This window comes from Leishmania infantum, chromosome 9 (genome assembly GCF_000002875.2).
Source record: "Leishmania infantum JPCM5 genome chromosome 9".
Lineage (NCBI taxonomy): Eukaryota > Euglenozoa > Kinetoplastea > Trypanosomatida > Trypanosomatidae > Leishmania > Leishmania infantum.
The window spans coordinates 106922-130000 of NC_009393.2; the positions used below are offsets into that span (position 1 = coordinate 106922).

General features: G+C 63.0%; 9 protein-coding genes across 9 annotated transcripts in view; all 9 read left to right on the top strand.

Moving 5' to 3' along the window:
- Positions 1-965: 965 nt before the first annotated feature.
- LINJ_09_0310 (conserved hypothetical protein) lies at positions 966-1721 on the top strand (the record flags this gene model as incomplete). The annotated part of the gene is made up of 1 exon (XM_001463451.1): positions 966-1721. The coding sequence occupies one exon, from the start codon at positions 966-968 to the stop codon at positions 1719-1721; it is 756 nt and encodes a 251-aa protein (XP_001463488.1).
- Positions 1722-2519: 798 nt separating this feature from the next.
- LINJ_09_0320 (conserved hypothetical protein) lies at positions 2520-5147 on the top strand (the record flags this gene model as incomplete). The annotated part of the gene is made up of 1 exon (XM_001463452.1): positions 2520-5147. The coding sequence occupies one exon, from the start codon at positions 2520-2522 to the stop codon at positions 5145-5147; it is 2628 nt and encodes an 875-aa protein (XP_001463489.1).
- Positions 5148-6375: 1228 nt separating this feature from the next.
- Positions 6376-9174, top strand: LINJ_09_0330 (putative DNA photolyase; the record flags this gene model as incomplete). The annotated part of the gene is made up of 1 exon (XM_001463453.1): positions 6376-9174. One exon carries the CDS (start codon positions 6376-6378, stop codon positions 9172-9174), a length of 2799 nt encoding a protein of 932 aa, XP_001463490.1.
- A 705-nt stretch (positions 9175-9879) lies between these two features.
- Positions 9880-10512, top strand: LINJ_09_0340 (conserved hypothetical protein; the record flags this gene model as incomplete). The annotated part of the gene is made up of 1 exon (XM_001463454.1): positions 9880-10512. One exon carries the CDS (start codon positions 9880-9882, stop codon positions 10510-10512), a length of 633 nt encoding a protein of 210 aa, XP_001463491.1.
- Positions 10513-11731: 1219 nt separating this feature from the next.
- LINJ_09_0350 (hypothetical protein) lies at positions 11732-11995 on the top strand (the record flags this gene model as incomplete). The annotated part of the gene is made up of 1 exon (XM_003392198.1): positions 11732-11995. The coding sequence occupies one exon, from the start codon at positions 11732-11734 to the stop codon at positions 11993-11995; it is 264 nt and encodes an 87-aa protein (XP_003392246.1).
- Positions 11996-13420: 1425 nt separating this feature from the next.
- Positions 13421-13948, top strand: LINJ_09_0360 (conserved hypothetical protein; the record flags this gene model as incomplete). The annotated part of the gene is made up of 1 exon (XM_001463455.1): positions 13421-13948. One exon carries the CDS (start codon positions 13421-13423, stop codon positions 13946-13948), a length of 528 nt encoding a protein of 175 aa, XP_001463492.1.
- A 668-nt stretch (positions 13949-14616) lies between these two features.
- Positions 14617-16398, top strand: LINJ_09_0370 (conserved hypothetical protein; the record flags this gene model as incomplete). The annotated part of the gene is made up of 1 exon (XM_001463456.2): positions 14617-16398. One exon carries the CDS (start codon positions 14617-14619, stop codon positions 16396-16398), a length of 1782 nt encoding a protein of 593 aa, XP_001463493.2.
- Positions 16399-17626: 1228 nt separating this feature from the next.
- HSLU (putative heat shock protein HslVU, ATPase subunit HslU) lies at positions 17627-19138 on the top strand (the record flags this gene model as incomplete). The annotated part of the gene is made up of 1 exon (XM_001463474.1): positions 17627-19138. One exon carries the CDS (start codon positions 17627-17629, stop codon positions 19136-19138), a length of 1512 nt encoding a protein of 503 aa, XP_001463511.1.
- Positions 19139-20868: 1730 nt separating this feature from the next.
- Positions 20869-23079, top strand: part of LINJ_09_0390 (putative cysteine peptidase, Clan CA, family C19) — a gene marked incomplete at both ends in the record, with an annotated part of 2850 nt that continues 639 nt past the window's right edge. The window contains one exon of the mRNA XM_001463475.1: positions 20869-23079. This exon is cut by the window's right edge and continues 639 nt beyond it. Within this exon, the coding sequence (XP_001463512.1) occupies positions 20869-23079 (2211 nt within the window).

Sequence of the window (23079 nt, forward strand, 5' to 3'; positions counted from 1 at the left end):
TCTTCCTCATCCGACTCTTTCTTTGTTGCACAAGTGTATAGCCGGCCCCACTCCCCCTCCTCGTTGCCGTTCGCGACGCCGGCTGCGGCTGCTGTCGCTCGTGTTTCAACCCGGCGGAGGCGATCATGCGATGACTGTTGTCAGTATTTTCCGTGTATATGTATGTGTGCGAGTGTGCGAGTGTGTGTGTGTTTATCGGCGGGGCATGTAGCGGCGTAGGCGAGTCTGTGTGCGTCTCGACTTCGTGTTCGGCCCCCTCGCCTCCCCCCCCTCCCCATCTTGCTGCGTTTGCGTGCGTCTGTGTGGGCGAGTCAGTGGGGCATGCCGAAGGGCGCTCGCCCCCCCCGCCCCCTCTCTCTGTGCACTTTATTCGCAGAGCGCCCTTCGGCAGCGTTTCCACCGAAGACGGATGCAGAGCCCCTTCCCGAGTCGCCTCTCTCTCTCACGCACGCACACACACACACACACACTCGCAGCCCCTCATCGCATGCGGAGAAGGACAGCAGCAGAGAATCCTATCCTGCCACCGCCCCCTCACCGCCGCCTCCGCGCCCGCCTGTCTCTCCGTCTCTGTCCCTTTCTCCGTGAATAGTGCTGCTCTACACCGCTCCTCGCCGATTTGGTCTCGTAGAGAGAGGGGGATAGGAGGGGGCAAGTGAAGATGCGCACATGCGCTGTGCCGAGTGCCGGCTCTGCGCATCCGCGTGCTGGGTGTTGGGCGTTCACCCCTGGTCTTGTGAAGGTGATCATGTGGTGCAGCAGCGAACCCACAAAGGCATCTGCAGCTGTGCTGTAACTCGCCTGCTCATGATCTACTGACGCTCTCTCCTCATCTTTCTACATCACGCCCCCACCTCACCACCACCACCACCAGCCTTTCCCTCCTCTTTCTTTCTTTTCAGGATTCTTAAGTGTTGAGGGCCGACGTGCCAGCGAAGGACAGTAGTGAAACCCATTGCATCAGCATGGTGCGCGTTGGCGCGAAGCGCGAGCGTCCTTGTATTCTCGTGCTCCATGTCGCCTTGCGGGCCGCGCAGCAGCCCGCAAGGGAAGGGCCGCAGCGCGGGCGTGAGGGGGGGACTAGCCTCTCGACCTCTCCGCGAGAGCGGTTCATCTGGAAGACTTCGGCCACCGCGGAGGTATACGCGAAGGCGGTGTTGCGCAGCATACGTGCGTACTGGCAACTGCTTGGTGGGGTGCGCTACGCCGGCTCCGATGCCTTGACTCTGATCAGTGCCGTGTGGCAGGACATCGACGATGCCGCGCTTGGGGCAACGGCGGCAGCCCAAGCGGGAGGGATCGTTGAGGGTGATTCACCGTCGGCCTCCCCTCTGGCAAGTACCATTACAACCGGGGTCAAGCGATCAAAACAGCAGCAGCAGCGGCGACGGCAGCGCATGAGGGCGACCCGGCGGCGCAGCGGCGTGCTGCGGTGCGCCGTGCATCTCTCTCGCTCCGTCTACGGGGACGCTGGCGCGGCACACGTGCTGCGAGCCTCGTGTGCGTGTGTTACAGAGGCTACGGTGGAGGTGCCGGTGTCGCAACTGGTCGCTGATGACGGTTCCGCGACGGTGGCAGCTGACGCTTCCAATGACGACAGGCGAAAGAGGCGTCGCAGACGCACAGAGGAGGATGTTGAGGATGTGATGCCGCAGACTTGCCACGCCGCCGTGCATGTCACGCGTGTGGAGAACGTGTTGCCGTCGCGCCAGCGACGCTGAGAAGGGGGTACGACCGCTAGTGCAGCCGCTACTCCAAATCCAGGCAAGCGCGGCGTGCCTTTGTTAGCATTATAAGACACACCCACGTGCGCGTGCAAGAGCGAAGCGCACGCGAAAGCGGGGTGAAGGGGGGAGGACGAACAGGCGAGGTGCGAACCGACACGGCGACGAGAGGCCGCTCCTCGCACCCTCCCTCCCTCTCCCTGGGTCCTCCCCCCCCCTTGATTCTCCTTTACCTTTGGTCTGTACATGCGTGTGTGTGGACACTCTCGCCCCCTCCTCTTCTCCTCCTCTTCCTCCGCCCGCCATTCACGCCAACGTACACACGCGCAACTGGCATACAACATGGTGCGGGTCCGTTATCGGTTGTGTATGATGTGGAGAATTTCTGTCACTGAGAGCGTTGCGGTACGCATCGAGGCAGCAGTCGTTTTGTGCCCTACGCGTAGACCCCCCCCCAAACACACACACACACGAAACCCCTGCACGCGGGGGGAGGGCGGAGTACACGTAACCACACAAGTTGCACTTCGTAGCACTATACATAAATATATATCTGTGCCTTGTTCGCCTGCTGCCCTCCGAGCACACCACCCTTTCACCCTTCCCCCTCCTCCTCCCTGAGTTCGAAGAGTGAGAGGAGACGGAGGGGCTCCACATTAGCCGCTGGCAACAAGTCTCTCCGTTTGTACGTCTGTGCGTGTGCGTGTGCGTGTGTGTGTGTGTGTGTGTGTGTGGCAGGCTTTGTGCAGGGGAGGGGGTTCAGCTGCACCGTAGGGGTGTGGTCGTCCGCCACTCATGAAATCCTTGGCCAGGGAGTTCAGGGAGCTCGAGGCGACGAGCCAACTCCCGCCGTCTACACCGCAGCAGTGCCTCACACCGTCCACTGTACTCTTACCTGCTGCTGTCGGTACGGTGCCGCCGCAGCTGAGCCCGTTCGTCGCCAGCACCGCAGCGGCGTTGTCTCCGCAAGCGTCTATACAGATGCGCATGGCGCCGCTTCTGGGTCTCAGCTCTTTCCCTAGATCGCCGCTGCACAACGGCAGCACGACATTGCAGACGACTAACGATGGCTGCCCGGACGCCCGCGCGGACCGCGTTGGCAGTAGAAGCTGTTCGGTCATCAATTTGTTCGACTGGCCCTCACCTCCGACTCCGTCCGTCGCGCTGCGCATCGGTGGCGGCAGTCGTGACAGCGACCCGTCAGGTACCACACACGCTCACGCCGCACCCGCCTCCCGCAGCGCCGACGAAGACTCAGCGCTTGGCCCTCTCACCTCCTCCTCCTCCACCGCAACGACGCGCCTGTCGCAGGGCACGCCGGAGAACTCGTTCATGATGAACACCACCTCGGCGCACCAGTCCAATGCCGAGGAAGCAACGTCGGCGACGGCCACAGCCAACAGAACGGGTAGCGGTAGTTGGCGCAGAAGCCGCTCCGACGCCCGCTCGGACAGGGACCAACGCTGCTCGACGACCCCGCCCTACCCACAAGTACAAGCGCACCACCAACAGCCGCTCCCAGCGTGTGACGCATCGTTGGCGTGGGTATCGACGCTTGCGTGTGATCCCAGCGGCCTCAGCACACTGGGCGTCGGCGGCGCAGCGTCGCAACCGGGACCTGTGCACCACTACGCGCCGCCCTTCCCTTCCTTTGCAGAAGGCGTGTGTGCCCTCTACCCTCTTACGAGCGTCATGGAGCCCACAGCACCGGCACCAGCAGCAGCCCCATCGATCCCGTCAAGGGCAGCATCGCGCGAGCAAGTGAACAGTGGACCGCCTTCGATGGCCGCCAAGCACGAAACTCTTCATCAGGCGCCAGGGCAGCCGCAGACGCCTCTTTCCACCACCACCGTCACTGCGTCGCCGATGTCGCCGACGACTGCGCCCGTGCAGCTGTCGCTGCAAGAAAAGCTGCTGATTTCAGCACCTCTGCCCCCGAGGAGCGGCCGTGGCACGCCGTCATCGACGCCTCGCGTCGCACCATCACCACCGCAACGTCGCTGTAGCTCGGCAACGAACCCGTTCATCAGCACGGTCGGTGTGAAGCCCAACGCCGGCAAGAGCAGACGAGGAAGCTCCACCACCACTGCCGCGGCTGCAGCAGCAATGGCAGCCGCATTCACCTCAAGCCAGCTTGCGCCCTCGCCTGCAGCGCCGGCTACGGCCACACCGCCATCACCGCCGCCTTGCATGCGCCTCAGAAGCACCGGTAACGGAACCATTGCGTACAGCAATCCCAACAGCACGAGCGTGTGCAGTATTCTGAGCACCGTTGCCTTTGTCCCCATCGAGGTGCAGCCGGCCATCCCCTCCGCCTCTCCCTCTTTCCTTGCGACCAGCCCGTGCCAATCACCCGCCAACGCAGCCGTCAGCGCCAGTGACTCTGGGACTTTCATCTCCGGTGTGGCAGCCGCGTCGGCACCTCCGACGTTCGACCGAAGGCTCTCCGCCGCGAGCGCCGTACCCTACACGCCCTCCGTGCCGAAGATGGCCGCACTTGAGCAGCCAGGCCAAGCCTCTGCTGGCCCGCGAGCGTCGGCGACGCCACCGCTGCAGCGGAACCCCGCCTTCCCCACGGCGCAGCCAGTTCAGAACCCGGCGCACTGGTCGGTCCCATGCACACCGGCGGTGCCCATGAAAGTCTTCCTCGCAGCCCCGGAGATGGGCTGGCACTCCTTGACGGGCGGCGTGACGACCCCGCCGGCGAGTAGCGTCGGCGTCGCCATACCTGACCCGTGCAGCCAGAACTTCTTTGTTGGCTGCGGCGTTCGGGGCACGGGGGCGTCCATCTTGGATGGCTGCTCGTCGACTGCCTCCATCGCGGCGCCGCTGGCCACGTCGCCGGCGTCATCGGCAGCACTCGATTCGCAGCGCACAAGCGGCAGCCGTGGTGCTACGTGGACGTCGGCGGGACAGACGTACCGGAATGTGCTCGTCTATGGAGGTGGTGGCACCAGCGGTCATGGCAGTGGATGCGCCACGGCCGTCACAGCATCGGGGAACAGCCACAGCCTTGGTCTTCCCCTCTACTCCTCACAGCCGCAGCTTCTCTGCACGCCGGTGCCGCTCGACGACACGGAGAGCGTATGTGCGATTTGTCTAGAGGGCCGCGTGTCGAAGACCAGAACGACGGAGACGAGAGAGACGACAGCGCTGCCATCGGCACCTCTGCAACTGCCGCATGCGGCGGAGGAGGGGGCAAGCCAGGAAAGGGACAGCGCCGCAGCAGTGATGAGCGATACGATGCCAGCCGACGAAGGAGCCGAGCGTGGGGCCGTGCGCGGTGTCAAGCCCGGCTCCTGCCTCCTCTCGCTTCCTTGCGGTCACTGCTACCACCAAAACTGCGTGCAGCGGTGGCTGATGGAGTCGCAGAGCTGTCCCACCTGCCGCCGCGACCTCACGCGCGACGCCACCATCAACTGATCAGAGAGAAGCGGAAGGAAACAGACGGATGCACGGTACTCGTGAGGGCACGCTGATCCGCTGGGGCGTACGGAAACGATCACGGCGGCATGTCAAACGGAGGATGGATGCAGGGTCTCTCTCATCCTCCTCCATGCACCCCGCTCCTGCACTTCCAGAAAGCAGAGCACAGCCGTCGGCGTGTGTGTGTGTGTATTGTGTGTACTGTATGTGTTGGCGTGGGTGCCGTCTCCTGGTGGCAGGCTCGTAGGCGTCGCAGCACATGGGGGGAGGGGGCACACATCCTGGCACTGTTCTTTCTATGCTTTGTGGCTCGGTGATGTCGTCCAAGCGTGCACACACACATATATAAGCAAGCACAGGAGGTGGTCGCTTGCCATCCAGTCCTGCCGCCTGCGCTGTCTCCCGTTGCAACGGTCGTGCCTGGTCGTCATCTCTCTGGTGTGTACCCTCGCCGTCTGCACGCACAGAGAGGTATGCTTCTCCCTCCTCCTCTCGATACACACGCATGCACGCATACGCATACGGCCACGACAGCTCATGGATACCCCCTACCGACTCCTCCTCTCTCCTCTCTATGCGCGCAGGCGGCTTCGCCTTCATCCCTTCGAGGTAGATTGTGAGGAGCCCACTTTTCTGGCTGAAATACAGCGCTCGCATTCGACTCTGTGTTGGTGGTGGTGGGAGGGGCGCGCTATTCTTGACCCTCTGCATCTCCCTCCCCTTCCCATCGTCCACGCAAGCCTTCACCCCCCCCGCCTCTGCCGCGCAGGCGGTACCGCATTGAACGAAGCACATGGCCATGCAGTCCCTCGGCCGCCTACCAGTGTCACGGGCGACGATGACCGTCAGGTCGCTTCGACTCTCTGCCGCGCATCGCTGCCATGCAGCCGCGTCCTGTTCCGTGCTGCGGAGCAGTGTACACAGTCGCGGTTGTGGCACCCTCATATGCGCACGGCGTGCCTTCCTCATCGCCACGCGGGTGCGCCGACGGCGTGACAGCGGCAACAATAGCGTGAACACGGACGTCTCCACGGAAGCGGCGTCGAGCGCGGCTGCGGACCTCTGTGAACCTCTCCGGCTCAACGAGGGCATGGACAGCAACCGTCGCTTACTCGCAGCAGTCCACCTATCTGCCGCGCCACCAGCCCCACCACCACCACCGCCCACGTCTTCGGCGTCGCCTGCCGAGATCACTGCGGAGGAATGGGCTGCGCTCCAGCAGTACATGCGCCAAGTCGAGACCGATTCCGAATTCCTTGCCGCCGCTCAAGGGCTCACACCACCGCTCTCGGACTCACCGGTTGGCGAGGTCAACCAGTCAGCAGCGACAGCAGAAGACGGCTCGCACGGCGGCTGCATGCTCGCAAGCAAGCCTCCATGGGGCTCGCCGGCGCCACCGCTTGCGTTGCCTGAAGATGCCGCTGAGCTTGCAACTGATCTGGCGCAAGAGGTGGGTGCGCTCTACACTGACGCTGGTGTCACATCGGCACGTTGTTGGGAGCAGGCGGAGCAGGAGATGGAAGCAGACAGTGGTCGCCGAGACGACGGCGTCGAATTCGGAGACGATGCCGAGCGTGATGAGCAGCTGCTCGCTTCCCTGAAGGGCCGCCACGTACGACTGCAAAACACGCCGGACGTGGTGATGGCACCGCTCATCATCCCCGATAGGAACGGCCGCGTGGCGGCGGACGCGCAGGCGCTGCTGCACTGTCGCGGGGGAGAGAGCGAAGCGTCTGCCTTGGAGGTCGCGCCGCGGATAACAGCGCGCCTCCTTCACCGGCATAGCCATCTGGCAGAGCAGGATCGGCTGTACCTTGGTCCCTGCACAGCGCCAGAAGCGCAGCTGCGGCCGCCGGATGTCATGCGGGCAGCACCACCATCTTCGGGCACACAGCGCCACGGCTGCTGCGTCCTTGTAGTCTTCTCCTCCACCGACCTGCGTGTTCACGACAACCAGCTCTTGGCGTTCGCCTCGGTGTGCGCCAGGGCGGCGGCCGCAGAGGCGGGCAGCCCAGTTCCCGTCATCGGTGTTTGTGTGCTCGACTACCGAACCTTTGCACAGCCGAGCACTGTCGGCGGCTTCTTCCGTCAGAGTCCTCAGCGGGCGCAGTTCCTGCTTGATACGGTGGCGGCGCTGCGCCGCAAGCTGGAGGACACACTGCATGTGCCCCTCCTGGTTCGCTGTGGTCGGCCAGAGGAGCACGTGCCCCGCCTGGCCGTGGAGCTGGGGGCGATGGATGTTCTCATGACGACTCAGTACGCCCCCCACGAGCGACGCGTGCAAGCGTTGATGGTGCGCCGACTGCGGGCAGGGACGTGGGTGTCGCGCGAGGAGGTGTCTGACGAGGCTGTGGTGGCGGGTGCAGTTGGGCAAGGAGCGTCAGCGACGCCAGTTGGCGCACAGTGTGGCTCCGCAGCGGAGGAAGACGATCCGCTGATCGCCGTCGTCGAGCACGCGAGCTGCGGCGTCGGTGGTCAGCATCCATACCACTGCGGCAGCAGCTTGCCCTTGCACTGCCGCGCCGCGGCTGCACCGCCGATGGTGCACAGTGTCTGGCAGTCGACGCTGGTGCACCTCGACGACTTGCCGACGCCGCTGACCGTCATGAAGGAAGGCGAGCGGTGGTACCACGACGACGTCACGGTGAGCACGATCCGGCCGACCGAGCCGTACGACAAGGCGACCGCGCTGCTGGCGGAGCTGCCTCTAACCTGGCAAGCGGCCGCCCTGCTTCCCACGGAAGACGAGCGGTACGGGCGAGCGGGGCCGTCCGTCCTGCGGGGGGCGCTACCCCGGCTCGAAGACCTGGGCTACAGCGCCGCAGCCGCCCGCGGGACAGACTTCGCCTTCCAGGAAGTGATCGCCACCCAGTCGTCTCACCCGGACGCCGGCGAGGACGCGGCGTTGGCGCGTCTGCAGAACTGGCTAGCGCAGGGCGGCGTGACGTCGCTGCTGCGCTACGGACGAGAGAGGCGCACTAACACGAAGATGTACTCGCAGAAGCTGGCACGCGTGTCACCGTACATCGCGCTCGGTGCCCTGTCCCCGCGCAAGTACTATGAGGTACTGCGGGAGTTCGCGCAGGAGAACCAGCGCGACGCGTTTGTTCAGCAGCAGTTCCGGGAGGGTTTGCTGCGGCTGTCTCGGCGGGACTACTGGCATTGGATGGGCCTGCGCTTCGGCGACCGGCTCTTCTTCTCGTACGGGCCACACCCCGAGCACACGGACGACGTACCGGAATGGCGTCATGACCGTAAGGTGGTGCAACGGTGGTGCGATGGGCTGACAGGCATCCCCTTCGCAGATGCCGCGATGCGGGAGCTGGTAGGGACGGGCTTCGTCGCGCAGGAGGGGCGGCAGGCTCTGGCGTGGCTGCTCACGCGTGGCTACGGACAAGACTGGCGCGTCGGCGCTGAGTGGATGGAGCGCTGCTCTCTCGACTACGACCCGTTCGTCTGCTACGGGAACTACGCATATAGCTGCGGGCTTATGCTGGACGACTTCGGCGAACCTGTCCGCAACGTATACTACCTCGCCCACCAGCACGATCAGACCGGCATCTACGTCAAGAAATGGCTGCCGCAGCTGTCGAAGGTGCCGCCGGTGTACATACATCGCCCACATGTGCTGACGGAGCGCATGCAGGCGATGCATGGCGTGTACCTAGGCAAAAACTACCCCTACCCACTTAAACTGTGGCAAGGGGCGCAGCGCAGTCTGTCCGCCGCCGAGCTCACGGCGTACTACCCGCAGGGCATAGTGAAAGGCCCTGGGTATGCGGAAGCGCTGCGGTACGGCAGCGCCGTGATGCAGCCCGAGGAGTACAACGCCGCTGTGTCGCCCGCCTACCTGCAGCGGCAGGAATGGGCGACAATGCTGCCAGCCTCCGCCTTCGCCGGCATCGAGGACAGCGACGAGATGGCGAAGCACTTCTCCCTCTTGGAGGCGGCAGCTCCACGGAAGTCTGCCCCACCCGCCGCCGTTGTGGCGGGTGGGTCCACTTTGAAGAGGGTCGTCGCGTAGAGGTGTGTGACCTGCCGCGGCTCTCCGCCTGTGCCACCACTACCCTCCCCCGGTGTGTCGATGCGCGTGTCTGGGTGTGTCTCTGTCTTGTTCGGTAGCCGCCTTTTCTCTTGCCATAATCAGCCTCCCAACCATCACCACCACCACCCAGCGCCCAGCAACTCGTTCCTTCTCTTCACGGCTCTACCACGCATGCGCATGCACACGTGCACACGCACACACAGAGCAAGAGGGAGGGAGTAGTCTGGTTGTGTGTGTGTGTGTGTGGAGGGGGGCGAGGGGGCAAGTCCGTTTCGAAGCTAAGCGCCAGCCGACTCCTCTGCAGTAAAAGATTTGTGCCGGGCGCACGTATATGTGGTTGCGCTTGTACTTGGTCTTGCCTGATGCGTCGCCAAGGACCCTCCGTTGCTGCCCCGACTGTCTGCTGCATCGCATCTTGATAACTTAAGCAGCTGTTCCAAGTCGCTCTGTAGAGTCGCAGCTGCCGGTGCCCTCATCTACGTTGCCACTCCCCCCCCTTCACCCCCTCCTCTCATCGACCTCACCTCTCTTAGTCTTTGCTACTGCTCTGCGTGCGTCGTACATCTCCGCGCACACGCAGACTTGCAGACAGGCGCGCTGGTCTTCGTCACACCTCAGCTCTACCCCCCCCCCCGGCGCACACGCACACCCCTCACGATCTCTTCTCATTCCCTCGTGTTGGCCATGTCCACCACAGCCCCCGCGACATCTATGGGCCCCTTGCCCTACCCGAACGCGTTGCAGAGTCGGCACACCACGACCGAGCAACGTCAGATCGCCGCCGCCGCCGTGCGCGCCTACCAGAGTACACTCGAGCAAGAAAAGGTTCTCCTGCAAGAAAATGACGCGCTGCTTAGCGAGGAGGAGGCGGGGCGACTCCAGCGAAGAGTCGACAATCAAGCTGCCGCTGACGCCACTGCCGCACAATTTCGCGACCGTGCTTGCAAAGTCGTCGCCAGTGTGCCGGACGAACAGTATCGCAGCGAAGGTGGCGCTATCGACATCTTCCACGCAGCGTGTGACGGTGATGTAGCAGCTCTCGACGCATGCCTACGAAGCGCGTCAAACATCGACGCCCTCGGGCAGCCAGACCCGGCGCGGTACAACGGCTTCCAGTTCAAGCAGCGGTGGCTCTTCCGCGCGCCACCGCTCGTCTTCGCGGCCGCCTTTGGACGTGAGGAGGCGGTGCGCTTTCTGCTAGAGCACGGGGCAAATCCACACGTGGCGTCCACGACTGGGCTGCGCGCGCAGGATTACGCGGCGCAGCGCGGCTACAGCGCGATTGTGTTGATGTTGACCAGCGGTGCGCCGCAGTGACGGAGAAGGGGTCGGTGCGAGTGGTGGCAGCCCAACGAGCCGTCGATCCATGTATAGTAATCCTTATCACCGCTACACAGCACCTTTCCCCGTGTGTGTGTGTGTGTGTACGAGGGAGGCGGGGCATCCCCCAACGCACGCCCCACGCGTACGCTCCCCGCGATGCTGCTTTTTCAGCCTCGCTGTATTCTTCCCCTCTGTCCGCCCTTTTTGTGCGTCGGTGTGTTATGGTCCGTAGCGTATGCCGCTGCGGCTTGCATGGACAGACGGAAAGAGAGACGCACATGTGCGCACCACCGGCATGCACGCAGCATTTCTGTGTACTCAGATGTACGTCAGGTGCGTGCACTCCCCCTACCCCATAGCCTCTGCATCTCTCTGCCGGCGCCTGTCTTGGCGTGTTTTGAAGTTGCCCATGTGACGACAACGAGCGAGTAAATACTTATAAAAATGTCAGTGAAAGATGGCGAAGCGGAGCTTTTGAAGCCAGCCCTCCTCCCTCCTCCCCCACTTCCCGGCTAATGGAACCCGAGTGAGCCTGGACTGGCTTCGTTCCTTATCCCTCTCTTCGGTGCCGCCGCCACAGCCACATCCACCTTGTTCTGTGGCCCTGCTCACTCGTGCTCTCCTCCGTGCGCGTGCTCGCCCCCGTGCTGCTGACGTTTTTTTTCTTGATTCAGCATGTTGACACCATCACCGACAACGAGGTCCATCACCACCCACTCGCTCATCCCGCACACACGCACACACACACGCAACTGCGCTTGTGGATTTGGTTCTCTTGGTACGCTGCTCGCTTCTGGTGGTGCTTCTACCCGCTGTCACGGCCATCAAAGCCCACCGCCTCCCTTCCACCACCACCCCCTTCTGCCGCCCGCATAGATCCCTCGCCCCCTCTTCTCCTCCACTCGTTATTGCCCACCACTCCGGTGGCTGCGCGACCTCCATCGAGTGTGTGCGTGTGCCCCGGAACGCACTCGCCACTGCTTTCCTCGCCGTCGAGAGGAGAACAACATCGCGCGCGAGCACCGAGAGAGGTGAAGAGGTCGAAGCCGTTGGCAGGTGCCCTCTGTTGGCGACATCCACAAAGAGAGAGACGCACAGAGACATCCGTGCGGCAGCCCTGTCGGTGTATTGTCCAAGGAGGAGAAGTGGGGCATGCAATCGTGGCGAGAGGGAGAGGCGTGACGCGCGGTAACGAAGCGAACCGCGGCCAAGCATGGAGGGCAACTTCTACGTGTCCGACGTGGTGATCGACCGCGAGCTCAAATCGAAGTACGGCATGGCGTACAGAAAGTGCCCCAACGAGTCGAAGCGTTACGGGCAGTGCGTTGAAGCCGGCCAGATCAACCGCAGCCTGCAGCGCGACAGCTGCGCCGAGGAGCGCCACGCACTCCGCGCATGCGTCGCAACGCACCTTCGCAATATCGCCATCGGCAGCAGGGCCTCGTGTGCTGCCAGCAGTGGTACACAGAGCCAGTGATGCCAACGAAGCCAGGCTGCACCGTGCGCCTGCCCTCGAGCACCCACACACAAAGAACACGGAAGGTGCATACACACGTGTGTGTGTGTGTGTGTAGGGGGGGTGAGCGACATGAAGCGTGTCTGGGCGCCGGTGCTGGCTCCTGTGGGGGTGACAGTGAGCAGTGGCCTGCACTAACAATGGCCGTGATCATGTCTGGGGCGCTTGATGCGTCTGTCTGTGTATAGTTGTACGTGTGTGTGTGTGTGTGTGTGTGTGTACACAGTCGACTGAAGCGGGCTGGCGGCCGTGTCGTCCTGTCGACCTCCTCGCAGCAACCGAACAAGGTATAGGGCGTCTTTGGAGGATGGATGCGCCCGGGTGCGCGATGGACAAGGGGGAGGAGGACAAGAGTGATGCTAAGGCACACTCCAGGGCTGCACGTCAGCATCGTAGCGTCCATTATGAATCGTCGGAGAGGGAAAGAGAAAGGACGTCACTGCCGCCTTCGTTGTCAGGGTGGGAAGGGAAGGGGGTGCGGCTCGGTGCGCTGTTTCTCGCGTCCGTATCGCATCTCCGCCCTTTTTCATTCCTGCGGTGGTGTGGAGATGCACGATGGCAGGTGGTTCATAGCCCTCGTGGGCCGTCGCCCCCCCTTCCTCCCCCCACCCGCCCTCGCTGGCCCTTGTGCTTCGTACCTTTTCCTTATCGCTCCCTCTATCTCTTCGGCCTATATCTTTATCTCTGCGTGTTCGTGCGCGCGTGCATGGCGGTGACGGCACGAGTGGTGCTCTGCTTCACGCCGCTGGGTCGCACACACCCGCATGCGTAGCAGTGAGAACTGCAGAAGAGTCTTACGTACACAGGGTAAGAGGTTGCGTGCCGACGCTAGCAGCAGGTAAGCAAACAGCAGTTGATGATAGGGCCACGCAGTAGTACCATCAAGTGCCCCCTCCCCACGCACGCGTCGTCGCACCCCGCCCCGTCGCCCCAGTGCCGCGAACAGAGTGCGCGATATTCCGTACCTCCACGCTCGATACAGCGGCAGCGGTGCTTCCTGGTGCACGCTTCGAGGCCAGCCCCATGTCGTGCCGCCCCCCTCTTCTTTGCATCGGCGCCGTCGCTGCCCGCTGCTCTTCCTCTACGGTGTGGACGGCGTCAGCCGCGTGGCGCCGCCTTGTTTGTGTGGCGGCATCGTCGTGTGCAAGCGCGAGCTCCCTTCCCTTGGGCAGTCTCCAGAGGCGCACGATGTTGTACTCGACGTTTGACGCCATGCGTTCGAAGAAGTCCGCCGCGCGATCAAAAGGCGCTCTCGGCGGCGCCGGCAGCAGAGACGATAATGTCGGCGCAAGGGCAACGGGCGCGCCGCTCTCGGGTGCTGGCGCGTTCTCGTCGACTTCAACGCGACCGTTGCAGTCCTCGGTGCAGTTTCAGAAGGAAGCGGAAATGGCTTTCCCGAAAACGCTCAAAAGCGGCCGGCCAGCGCAACAGAACACCATATCGCAGCAGCTCTTCTACGCGAACCCCGCCAACGTCGCGGATGTGGCGCGCCAGCAGCAGCGGGACCGCGAGTACACACAGCAGATGCGTGAGCTGCACGCCAAGAGGGGTTCAGCCGATCGCCGCTTCTTTCAGCGCATGACGGACTACCGCGACATTCAAGATGGCGACCCGTACGCGTCCGTCTTCGGGGAGTCCGGCGGGACGCAGCGGCTGCGCACCGCCGCGTGGCAGCGGCAGTTCGAGAAGGAGAACGAAGATGTTGAGCTGCCGTACGAGCGCACCAACGTGCTCGCGCGTCTCGCACCGAACCGGTTCGTGCGGTACTTCGTAAATCTGCGCGACAAGGGCGGGGCGGACCACCTCTACTTCCTGTGGGCATGTGCCCTCATCGTGGTGTCGCTGTTGTGGGTTGTCGGGTACCTCTTCTACACCGCTCCTAGTCGGGCACGACCGACGAGCGAGATCCGCTAAGGATGATGCGCGCGTGCGCGGTCGAAGGCACAGCAAGGGTTGCGGGCGACAAGGGCAGTCACCCTTTGCGGCCACATGTCAGCCGCGACGCCTCGCTGGAGAGGCGCGCGCTTCCGCACACGCACGCACCCGTACGGTGCAACGCGCACAGTTCACGAGCATCAGTGCAACGGCTCACGGCCCCCGTGCGCGGGGAGAACCCTCTGAAGGAGGGAGGCCACAACCGAACGGCGAACCGGAAACTTCGTACCTGCAAAGGGGATAGGATGATTGTATCATCTTCCGCCAATTACCCGCACTACCACCACCACCCCCACCACCCTCCATCCCCCAACGCCCACCAACGGTGCACCTGCACACGCGCTGGTGTGTCGCTCCTTCGTTTTTCCGTTTCCGAGAAGGGGAACAACACAAGGGCGGAACGGGAGCGCGCGAGGGAGAGATGATGATGATGCTGATGAGGGAGGCGCGTGCTGCGGTGGCGTCTTCAAAGGCATGTAGGCGTCTGGCTACCCAACTCAATCCCTGTCTCCGCTCTCTATTCCACGTTCTGGTCTCAACTCCCGCCCACCCACCCACCCCCATCCCTCACGCATAGATCTACAGCGCCACTCTCTATCTGACCTCTCACCTCCCCGCGTGCTGTCAGTTTTCCTGATACCGCTGTGATGCCGGCAGCCTACGCCCTGGCAAAGGAGTGTCAGCTGCTCCGCGGTGATATCGAGGGCGTGCTCTCGCTCGCTGCCCAGCTCCTCCTCCACACAACCGCAGCTGCATCATCATCTGCCAACGGGTCGCCTACTGCCCCTGCGTCGTCATCGGCGCCGGCCACATCTTTTCTCGGTCCCGTCGTGGGCTCCATTCTCACGGACGCCCACGTCCGCTCACTTCTTCTCAACACCCTCGTGCGCGTCCTTGTGCCGGCGCGGCGGCAGAAGGCACTGCTCGACGACAACAAGTACGTGCAAGCCGCCAACATGGTGGCACTGCAGCAGCAGAGCACCAACGATGCAAGACCGGCGAACTCAGTTAACAGGGCTGCGGACGTGTCGCAGCGATACCGCGTAGGGCGTGTTGTCGGTGTTGTGCCGAAGCCAGGCCCTATGGCGGCGGAGGCGAGCCATGGCAAGAGTGCATCTGCAACTTGCGCTGGCCTTGCGGCGGCAGCGGCTGACGAAGGTCAGCGGTGGCTGTTGGCCGTCTACGTTGGCGAGTGTGTCGAGCCCTTTGCCGTGTCGGCCATCGCGGAGGATATCTTCACCGAGGCGGAGCACCGCGTCTTTGTGCAATCAGCGCTGTCCACGAACAGAGAGGATGGCAGCCGACGCGCAAGCGTGCTGCCGAGTCAGCAGCCGGCGCTGCTGTCTGCCGAGACGGCCGCCACGGTGCAGCAGAGCATCAAAGACATCCGTGTAGCATTACAGTTGATGCAGGCGGCGGACAAGACAGTATCGGTGGCAGGAATGGAGGCAGCCACAGCGACGCTGATTCAGCGCGCCAGTGGTCTAAAGCGGCCGCACGCTGCGTCAGACGACGACGGAGACATCAACAGCCACAAGAGGCGCACGGGGGCGGCATCGATCGGAGAGGACAGCGACGGGCTCGGCACGTACTTCGGCAACGGCGCCTCGTCGCAAGCCGTACGCATGGCCCGTCTCTCAGAGGATTTGGCGGCACGAGGCGCGCAGCTTCAGCAGCTCCGCCAACTGCTCCAGCAGAAGGNCGACGGCACCGCGGAGAGCTCCGCAAACGCGTCCGTGGCGGCGTCGACGACGAACTCCTTCACCGCTGTGGACTGCATCGCTGACGGAAAGGCAGACAAGAGAACGAAAGACGCAGGCCAGGGCGCGGTGCAGCCTGGCCTCTTCCCGGTGGTGCAGTATTCGGTGGATCGACGCCACATGGCGTACACCACCTTCCACCTCTACCCCTACTCGGAGAACGGCACGGAGCCGCTCTGCTACGACCCGAAGGACAGCAAGAACGCGGCCGCACAGGTGTTCTACGGAAAGATCCCGTGGCAGACGGGCAAGCGCATCAAGGTGCCGCAGAAGTACGACCCCAAGACGCTGCTGACGTCGGAGCGGTACATGGTTAAATGGATGCAGCTCGCCACGTCCTTCGGCCTCCTGGGCCTGACCAGCATTCGGTTCGGCAAGGGGCTCTTTCTGCCGCAGGACGTCGCCCACCACTCGCCGTTCTGGCAGGACAACTTTCACGTCGTGACGGGGGTTGTCATGGTTGCCATCGCCCTCCTCACGCTGGCGTACGCGTATATCGGCTTCAAGGCACGGTCGCGGCGTGTCTACGCTCGCCGCAAGATCCGCTATGACGACGTGGTGGGGCCCACGTGGCTTACGTTCTTCGTGGCGGCGAGCTTCGTTGCGATTACGATGACGCACATCGCACGGCGGTACGGTCCAATGCTGACAGGCAGCGACTCGTTCTAGCGGCGCGCGTGCGTCGCTGCCGCGCTGGTGGGAGGGTCCCGGCGTCAACTTCGTCCCATTGTGGGTGGGTGAAGCAGAGAAACAGCGAGGCATGGCGTAGTGCAGCGCGCTCGCCGCCCCCGTCCCCTTCCCTCCCCTCCTCTCAAACTCTACGTCGCAGGCGCGGTGGTTGCTTCGTTCACTCGGGTTCGCTGATGCAGGCGTGCGTGCGTGTGTGCGTGCACCGCTGCTCTTCCCTTCTCTCCCTTTAAGTACACGGTGGCTAACGTTGGCACGCGCCGGCGTCCTTTCGCGCAGGGGCGCCGATGCGGGCAACAACTCAAGATGCAAGCAGCATGTTATCTTCTCATCCCCGTCCCCGTCCCCCTCCCCCAAACGCACGCACACGCCCTCCTCAGTGATAGGCGGCGCTGCCGCTTATCACTTATTTCCGTCCCGCCCTACCGCGGCGCCTAAACCTGAAAAGCAGCAGGGGTTGTAGGGCCGGTGCAGTGTTGCTTTTTCCCCAGTCTCCCCATCCAGGACGTATGGACGGCGAACACATCGGACACCCGTGGCGACAAGCAGAGCGCCTCGCGCTTATGCATGTGTCAATGCCTGCACACAAGCCTCTCCCACACGTGCCTGTGCATCACATCAATGTCTCTCGCCTTCTTGTCTTGTATCAGCCCACACCTTTCCACCGCCGGGCTTCACGCAACGCACGCACACCGGCTACCTGGCACTCGTCCCACTCTTTAAAGGAACCGAACCGCTCCCTACCCCCCCCTCCTCCCCGGTGAAGAGAGAAGGACGGGCGCCCCGGTGTGTACTTCGGCTGCATCCTACGCACCCTTGCGAGCAATTTAAAGAGTTACAGAGCCTATCAAAGGGGCGCACGTGAGAGGCACAGCGCCCGCCCTCCCCTGCGCGGACGGGAGCTGCAGCGACCCTTCAATCCTCTGTGTACGCACGCACACACACACACACAGACGTGCGCTTGCTTTCTTTTCTTTCGCTTCACGTACATCGTATCGCTCGTGGCTTCTCTTGTGGAGCAGGCGTTCATCCTGTCCGCAAGAGCCCTCTCCATCTTCCCTACCCCACCACCACCGCCACCTCTCCTCTCGCTGCTCTCGCCCCTCAGCCCTGCGTCTCCACGCATACACCCATACACACACACACATATATATACGAGCACGTGTGTGCACGCGACGCCTCCTTTACTCTCGACCTGGGAAAAGGGAAAATGCTTCGCTTCCCGACTCGGCTGCTGTTTTGTGTGGCTACGGCGGCCAGCACGCCGTCCCCTGACGTGCTGCAGGTCACAAAGGAAAAGGCAAGCAAGCTTGACGATCTCTCGCCGCGGGCGATCACGAAAATACTGGACGCCTACATTGTTGGCCAGGATGCTGGAAAGCGCGCTGTGGCTATTGCGCTGCGCAACCGCTGGCGTCGTCGGCAGCTCAGCGACGCCGACCTGCGGAAGGAGGTGGTGCCTAAGAACATGCTGCTGATTGGTCCAACCGGCGTCGGCAAGACGGAGATATCGCGTCGCATGGCGCGCATCACGGACGCCCCGTTTATCAAGGTGGAGGCCACCAAGTACACGGAGGTCGGCTTCAAGGGCAAGGACGTCGAGAGCATCATCGAGGACCTGTACACGAACGCCAAGCTCAAGGCAAGGCGCGCGCTCGAGGCGGAGCGGCATGCGGAGGCGCTGAACATGGCGCTGGACACCGTGTATAGCGCCTGGTCGGTGAGTCAGCGGATGCGAGCGATGGACCGTTCTCTGCTTAGCACCGGCAAGGCCGAGGAAGTGACGGCGGCAGCCGCAGACGACAGCGCAGCGGAGGCGGAGGAGTCGCAGCCGCAGCAGCAGCAGCACAACTTCGAGTACTTCCGCGAGCACTACCTGGATGAGCCAATCACTAACGATATGGTGACGATCGACATCAATGCCCCGCAGGCGCCGACGAAGCCACCGAAGGAGGGCGGCATCGATCTGCAGTCGGTCGGCATGCTGCTGGGACTGGGAGGGGAGCCAAAGAGGCTGAAGGTGTCCGTGACGAAGCGGGTGGCTGACGCTGTGCCGCTGGCCACGCAGGAGGCGCTAGACAAACTCATCGACGAAGCCTCAGTGAACACGCTAGCACGTGCGCTAGCGGAGGAGGAGGGCGTTGTCTTTGTGGATGAAATCGACAAGGTGGTTGCCGAGCCGTCCAGCGCCAACGCCGACGTCAGCTCCACCGGGGTGCAGCAAGACCTGCTGCCTCTGATCGAGGGCTCCAACGTCACCATGAAGGACGGCAGCGTCATTGCGACGGACAACATCCTCTTCATCTGCTCCGGCGCCTTCCACGTCGTCAAGACGTCCGACATGATCGCGGAGCTGCAGGGCCGACTGCCTGTACGCGTAGAGCTGCAGGCGCTGACGGAGGAGGACTTCCGCCGTATCTTGACGGAGCCCAAGTTCAACCTGCTGCGGCAACAGGAAGAGATGTTGAAAACGGAGAAGATCGACGTCGTCTTCACGGAGGACGGCGTCAATGAGCTGGCCAAGGTGACCTGCGCAGTGAACAGTCAAGGTCAGAACATCGGCGCCCGTCGCCTCAACACAATCCTCGAGCGCGTCATGGACCCGTATAGCTTCAACTGCGAAGAGTACGAAGGCAAGAGGGTGGAAATCAACGCCAAGATGGTGCGGGAGGCGACGGAGAAGCTCCAGAAGAATGTGAACTTAGCTAAGTATTTATTGTGAGGGGGTGGGAGATCAACGCACCGGTGTTACCGTCACGTATGCGACCCCTCAACTCCCTCCCCTTCCGTTCCGCTGCCGCTACGTTTGGTTAGCGTGCTTGTGTCTGTGTGTGCTTGTGTCAAGCGGTGTATGCTGGAATGGTGGTGTTGGTTGCCTGAGCTCTGCATTGCCTCTCGTACAACTGGCGTGCATCTGTTTAGATCTATATAAACCTAAACACATATATATATATATCTGTGTGTGTGCGCCAGAACGGGTGTCGGGTGTGCCCCGCCCCCCCCCCACTCACCTTCTTTGTTCCCATCCCTCCCCTTCTTCCCCTGCGGCTCACACTGGCACGTCTGCGCGCCCGACACATCCATATCTCCGCGCGTTTTACACACGTGGATCTATGTGCTTCGGGGCGCTTGGTGCAAACCCTCCCCCCTCCCTCCCAGCCCGCACACCATACCGCCGGTGCGCTCCCATGTCAGCTTCGTGTTTGTGCGCCGTGCGCCCTGCCTGCATGCACGCGTGAGTCGTGTGGCCCTTCCCTCTCCTCACCTCTGTGCACACTGCTGCTGTTACGGCACTGCTTCTCCTGTGTCTTCCTTACGACCCCTCGCGCTCGCTTCTGCTGTCTCTGCTCTCGGACCTCTGACGGCCCTGCATGATGCCCTCTCGCGGCCCCTCACCTCCTCGCACAAACGTCTTGCCATCATGGCGCGCGCAGGTTTGTGAGCGAGCAAGGCATAAAGAACAAGACATCGAAGCCTCACCCACTGCTGCTGTTCTCCTCTATCACAGCCGACAGCGCTGCGACTATTATTAGCACTGTAGGCGCAGTGAACCTACACGTGCACCTAAGCCACATCTATCTGTCGAACACCTTCTCAAGCCAACGCACTGGCGCGCGCGCGCGCAACGCGCACACGTGCCATCACGGTTCTGCAGGCTACGAAACGAGTATGTGTTTGTGAGAGACCACCAACACCACCACCATCACACACACACACACACACATACCCCTCCCCGAATCTAGCAAAGAAAAATACGTCGTCCAATACAGAGCGGCGAGCACACTCTCTCTCCCCACCCGCACCCGCCTTTCCAAAGTCATCGCCGCCTTCCCACGTCACCGCCTGAGAGCGCTACGGGGTAGTGTGGGCCACGTCTTGTGCGTTGTTGCCGTTCAGTTTCGTTCTTTTTTTTCTGCGCGCGTGTGCACGTGTCGTCGTCTCCTTCTCCACTGCACACGCGGGTTGCTGCTCCGTCCTCGCGACTCTGTGCCCGTGTGGGTGTGGACGTGGGTGTGGGTGTGGACGTGCGTGTGTGTAGAGGGGGAAAGGAGTCTGCTGAGTCTCCCTCCCTCCCTTCCTCCCCTCTCGTGTGTCTTTATCAGGCGTGCGCGTGGGTCCGCTGCGGCTCAGATCGTGAGCGTCGCCCTCCGTCCCTCTCCTAAGTGCCCTCCTCCCTTCCACGGGTTTCGCCTGCTTATTCTTTCAGCTGCGGTCGATTCGTATCGGTGTAGTGCCCGCTGTTGTTGTTTCGAGGGTTGTGCGTGCCCCCCTCTTTGGCTCGTAGCGAAGCGGCGCGGTGGGAGTGGGAAGGGGCGAGAGGGTGCCCCGCGAAGACAGACTCCGTTGGCGCTGTCGGTGTGGTTTACAGCCTGGCGCATTTCGTTCTCCCCCTTCTCGGTGCTGCTTTCCTTCGCCCTTTCTGTCCTCTGCCCTTCTCTGTTCCTCTCGTGCATGCGCTTGCGCGTGCTGCCACGGTGTCGCCAAACCATCACATCTTACCTGCTGTCCATCATGTCCGCCACGGCAGCGTCGTCGCGGCGGAAGCAGCACCACGAGTCGCTCAAGGAGGAGTCGATGATCTCGTTCGAGATGGAGCTCGACGAGGCGATTGAGCTGCCGCTCGACGTGAGCGCCGTCGCACCGACAGACGCGGCGCTGAGCGCGCCGCTTGGGGGTAAAAAGATCACAATGCCAGCTGCAAGGGCCGCTTCGGAGAGCAGGGCTGCATGGAGTAACGGCAGCACCGCCAGCCTCAGATTCGCCGTGTGCGGCAACGGAAAGGAGCTCCCAAACACCCCCGCAACCGCCGACGGCGTCGGCTCTCCCATCGCCACGCCAGACAATGCAGCTACCACAACCTACTCGGCGGCGGCGCCGTCACGCACGTTGACGTGGAAGGACACCAGCGCGTCTCAGCGGCGTGCCGAGGCGCAGGCGAGCCGCCAAGACGACTTCAACCCCATGGTCCTGTGCCCGCTGCAGAACCTGGGCAACACGTGCTACTTCAACGCGGGTGTGCAGCTGCTCGTGAACTGCCCCGCCCTCGTCTATGCAGTGCGCAACTCGCCGTTTGCGCAGAGTACACAGAGCAACGGCCCCCTCACCGCCCACGCCGTATCGATGCCGCGGGCTGAAGCGGCAACGGCAACGACGAAGCTGTGCCTGAAAGGGGGTGCCGCCACCCACACGCTCTTCCAGGAGTTCTCCACCCTGCTCGCCCGCATGGAAATGGGATGTGCAGCCGGTGAGAGGGCGATCTCGCCCATTTGTGCGCTCGACTCCCTCGCGCAGGCGTATCCGCAGTTCGAGGGTCGAAGCCAGCAAGACGCCGCAGAGATGATGACGTCGCTGCTGGCCAGCTTGGAGGAGGAGGGCGGTCAGTATGTGGAAGTGGCACAGCTGCTACAGTCGTTTGAAGAAGATGCCGCGGCGCTGCGGCAGGGCGTGACGTCCTTGGCCTCCTCTCCCCGGGCTTCGGAGCCAGTGGCGCGAGCTCTAAAGGACGCCACCGCGCCTCTCTTGGAAGCCGAGACCGCGCCCTCCGCATCGCCGCATCGGCGCGATTACAGCGAGCCCTGCAACATCGAGGAGTACTCCCAACCATCGCTGCTCTCCTCCACTAGTGAGGACACCTTCCTGCCGGGTCCGCGCAGCGCGCACTTCTTCACCGTACTGCGGCTGATGGAACGGGTCAATCGCGAGAACGAACTACTTGAGCGGCGTGTGAAGCAGCGGCAAGGCATTGCCTACACCAACTCCTTCAAGCCCCCGCGGCTACACTTCAACCCGCTGCTGGACGGCTTCCGCGGGTATACGCTGTCGGAGGTGGAGTGCCACAACTGCCGCGCGGTATCGCGCGTGGTGAGCCCCTTCAATGGGTTGCTGCTGGATGTGCCGACGGCGAAGCAGCGCCGGCGCTACGCGTTGGCGCACCCGAATGTGCCGCGCCGCGTCGACTTCGATGGGCAGCTGCGGCAGGTGAAGAAGCCGTTTCGGCTGACGTGGTGGAACCCCCTCTCCCTCTGCGTGGCGGCGTGGAGGCAGCTGAAGCGGTTCTTCCAGGACCCGTTCCCGTACCCGCTGTGGCTGGACGAGTGCCTCGACATTCACTTCGAGCCGGAGGTGCTGCGCGGGTGTAACAGGTACCGTTGCGAGTCCTGCGACACCACCACCGACGCCACCAAGTCGGAGACGCTTCTTGCCCTGCCCGAGTACCTGCTCATCCACATGAAGCGCTTCGAGGCCGGCCGCTTCTTTAACAGCAAGAAGTCGGACTCAGTCTTCTTTCCCACCTCGTGGCGGCCGCTCACGAAGATGCAGGCGAGGCAGTCGCCTATCAACACGGACGACGCGCCGCCAGCGCTGCCGGAGTACCTCGACCTGCGGCACTACCTGCACAGCAGCGTCGCACCGTTCGCAGAGCCGATCCCGCCCTGTCTGTGGAGCACCGGCAACGAGCCCCACCAGCAGCATCACGCGAGCAGGGACGATGCCAGCAGCCCCGCCAGCTCCATCGCAACCACCTACACGCTAGACGGCATTGTCAACCACCACGGCGGCTACGACGGCGGCCATTACACTGTCTTCCTCTACAAGGCGACGGAGGAGCGGCAGGCGTGGGTGTACATCAGCGACGATGAGGTGGAGCAAGCGGAGGAAGTA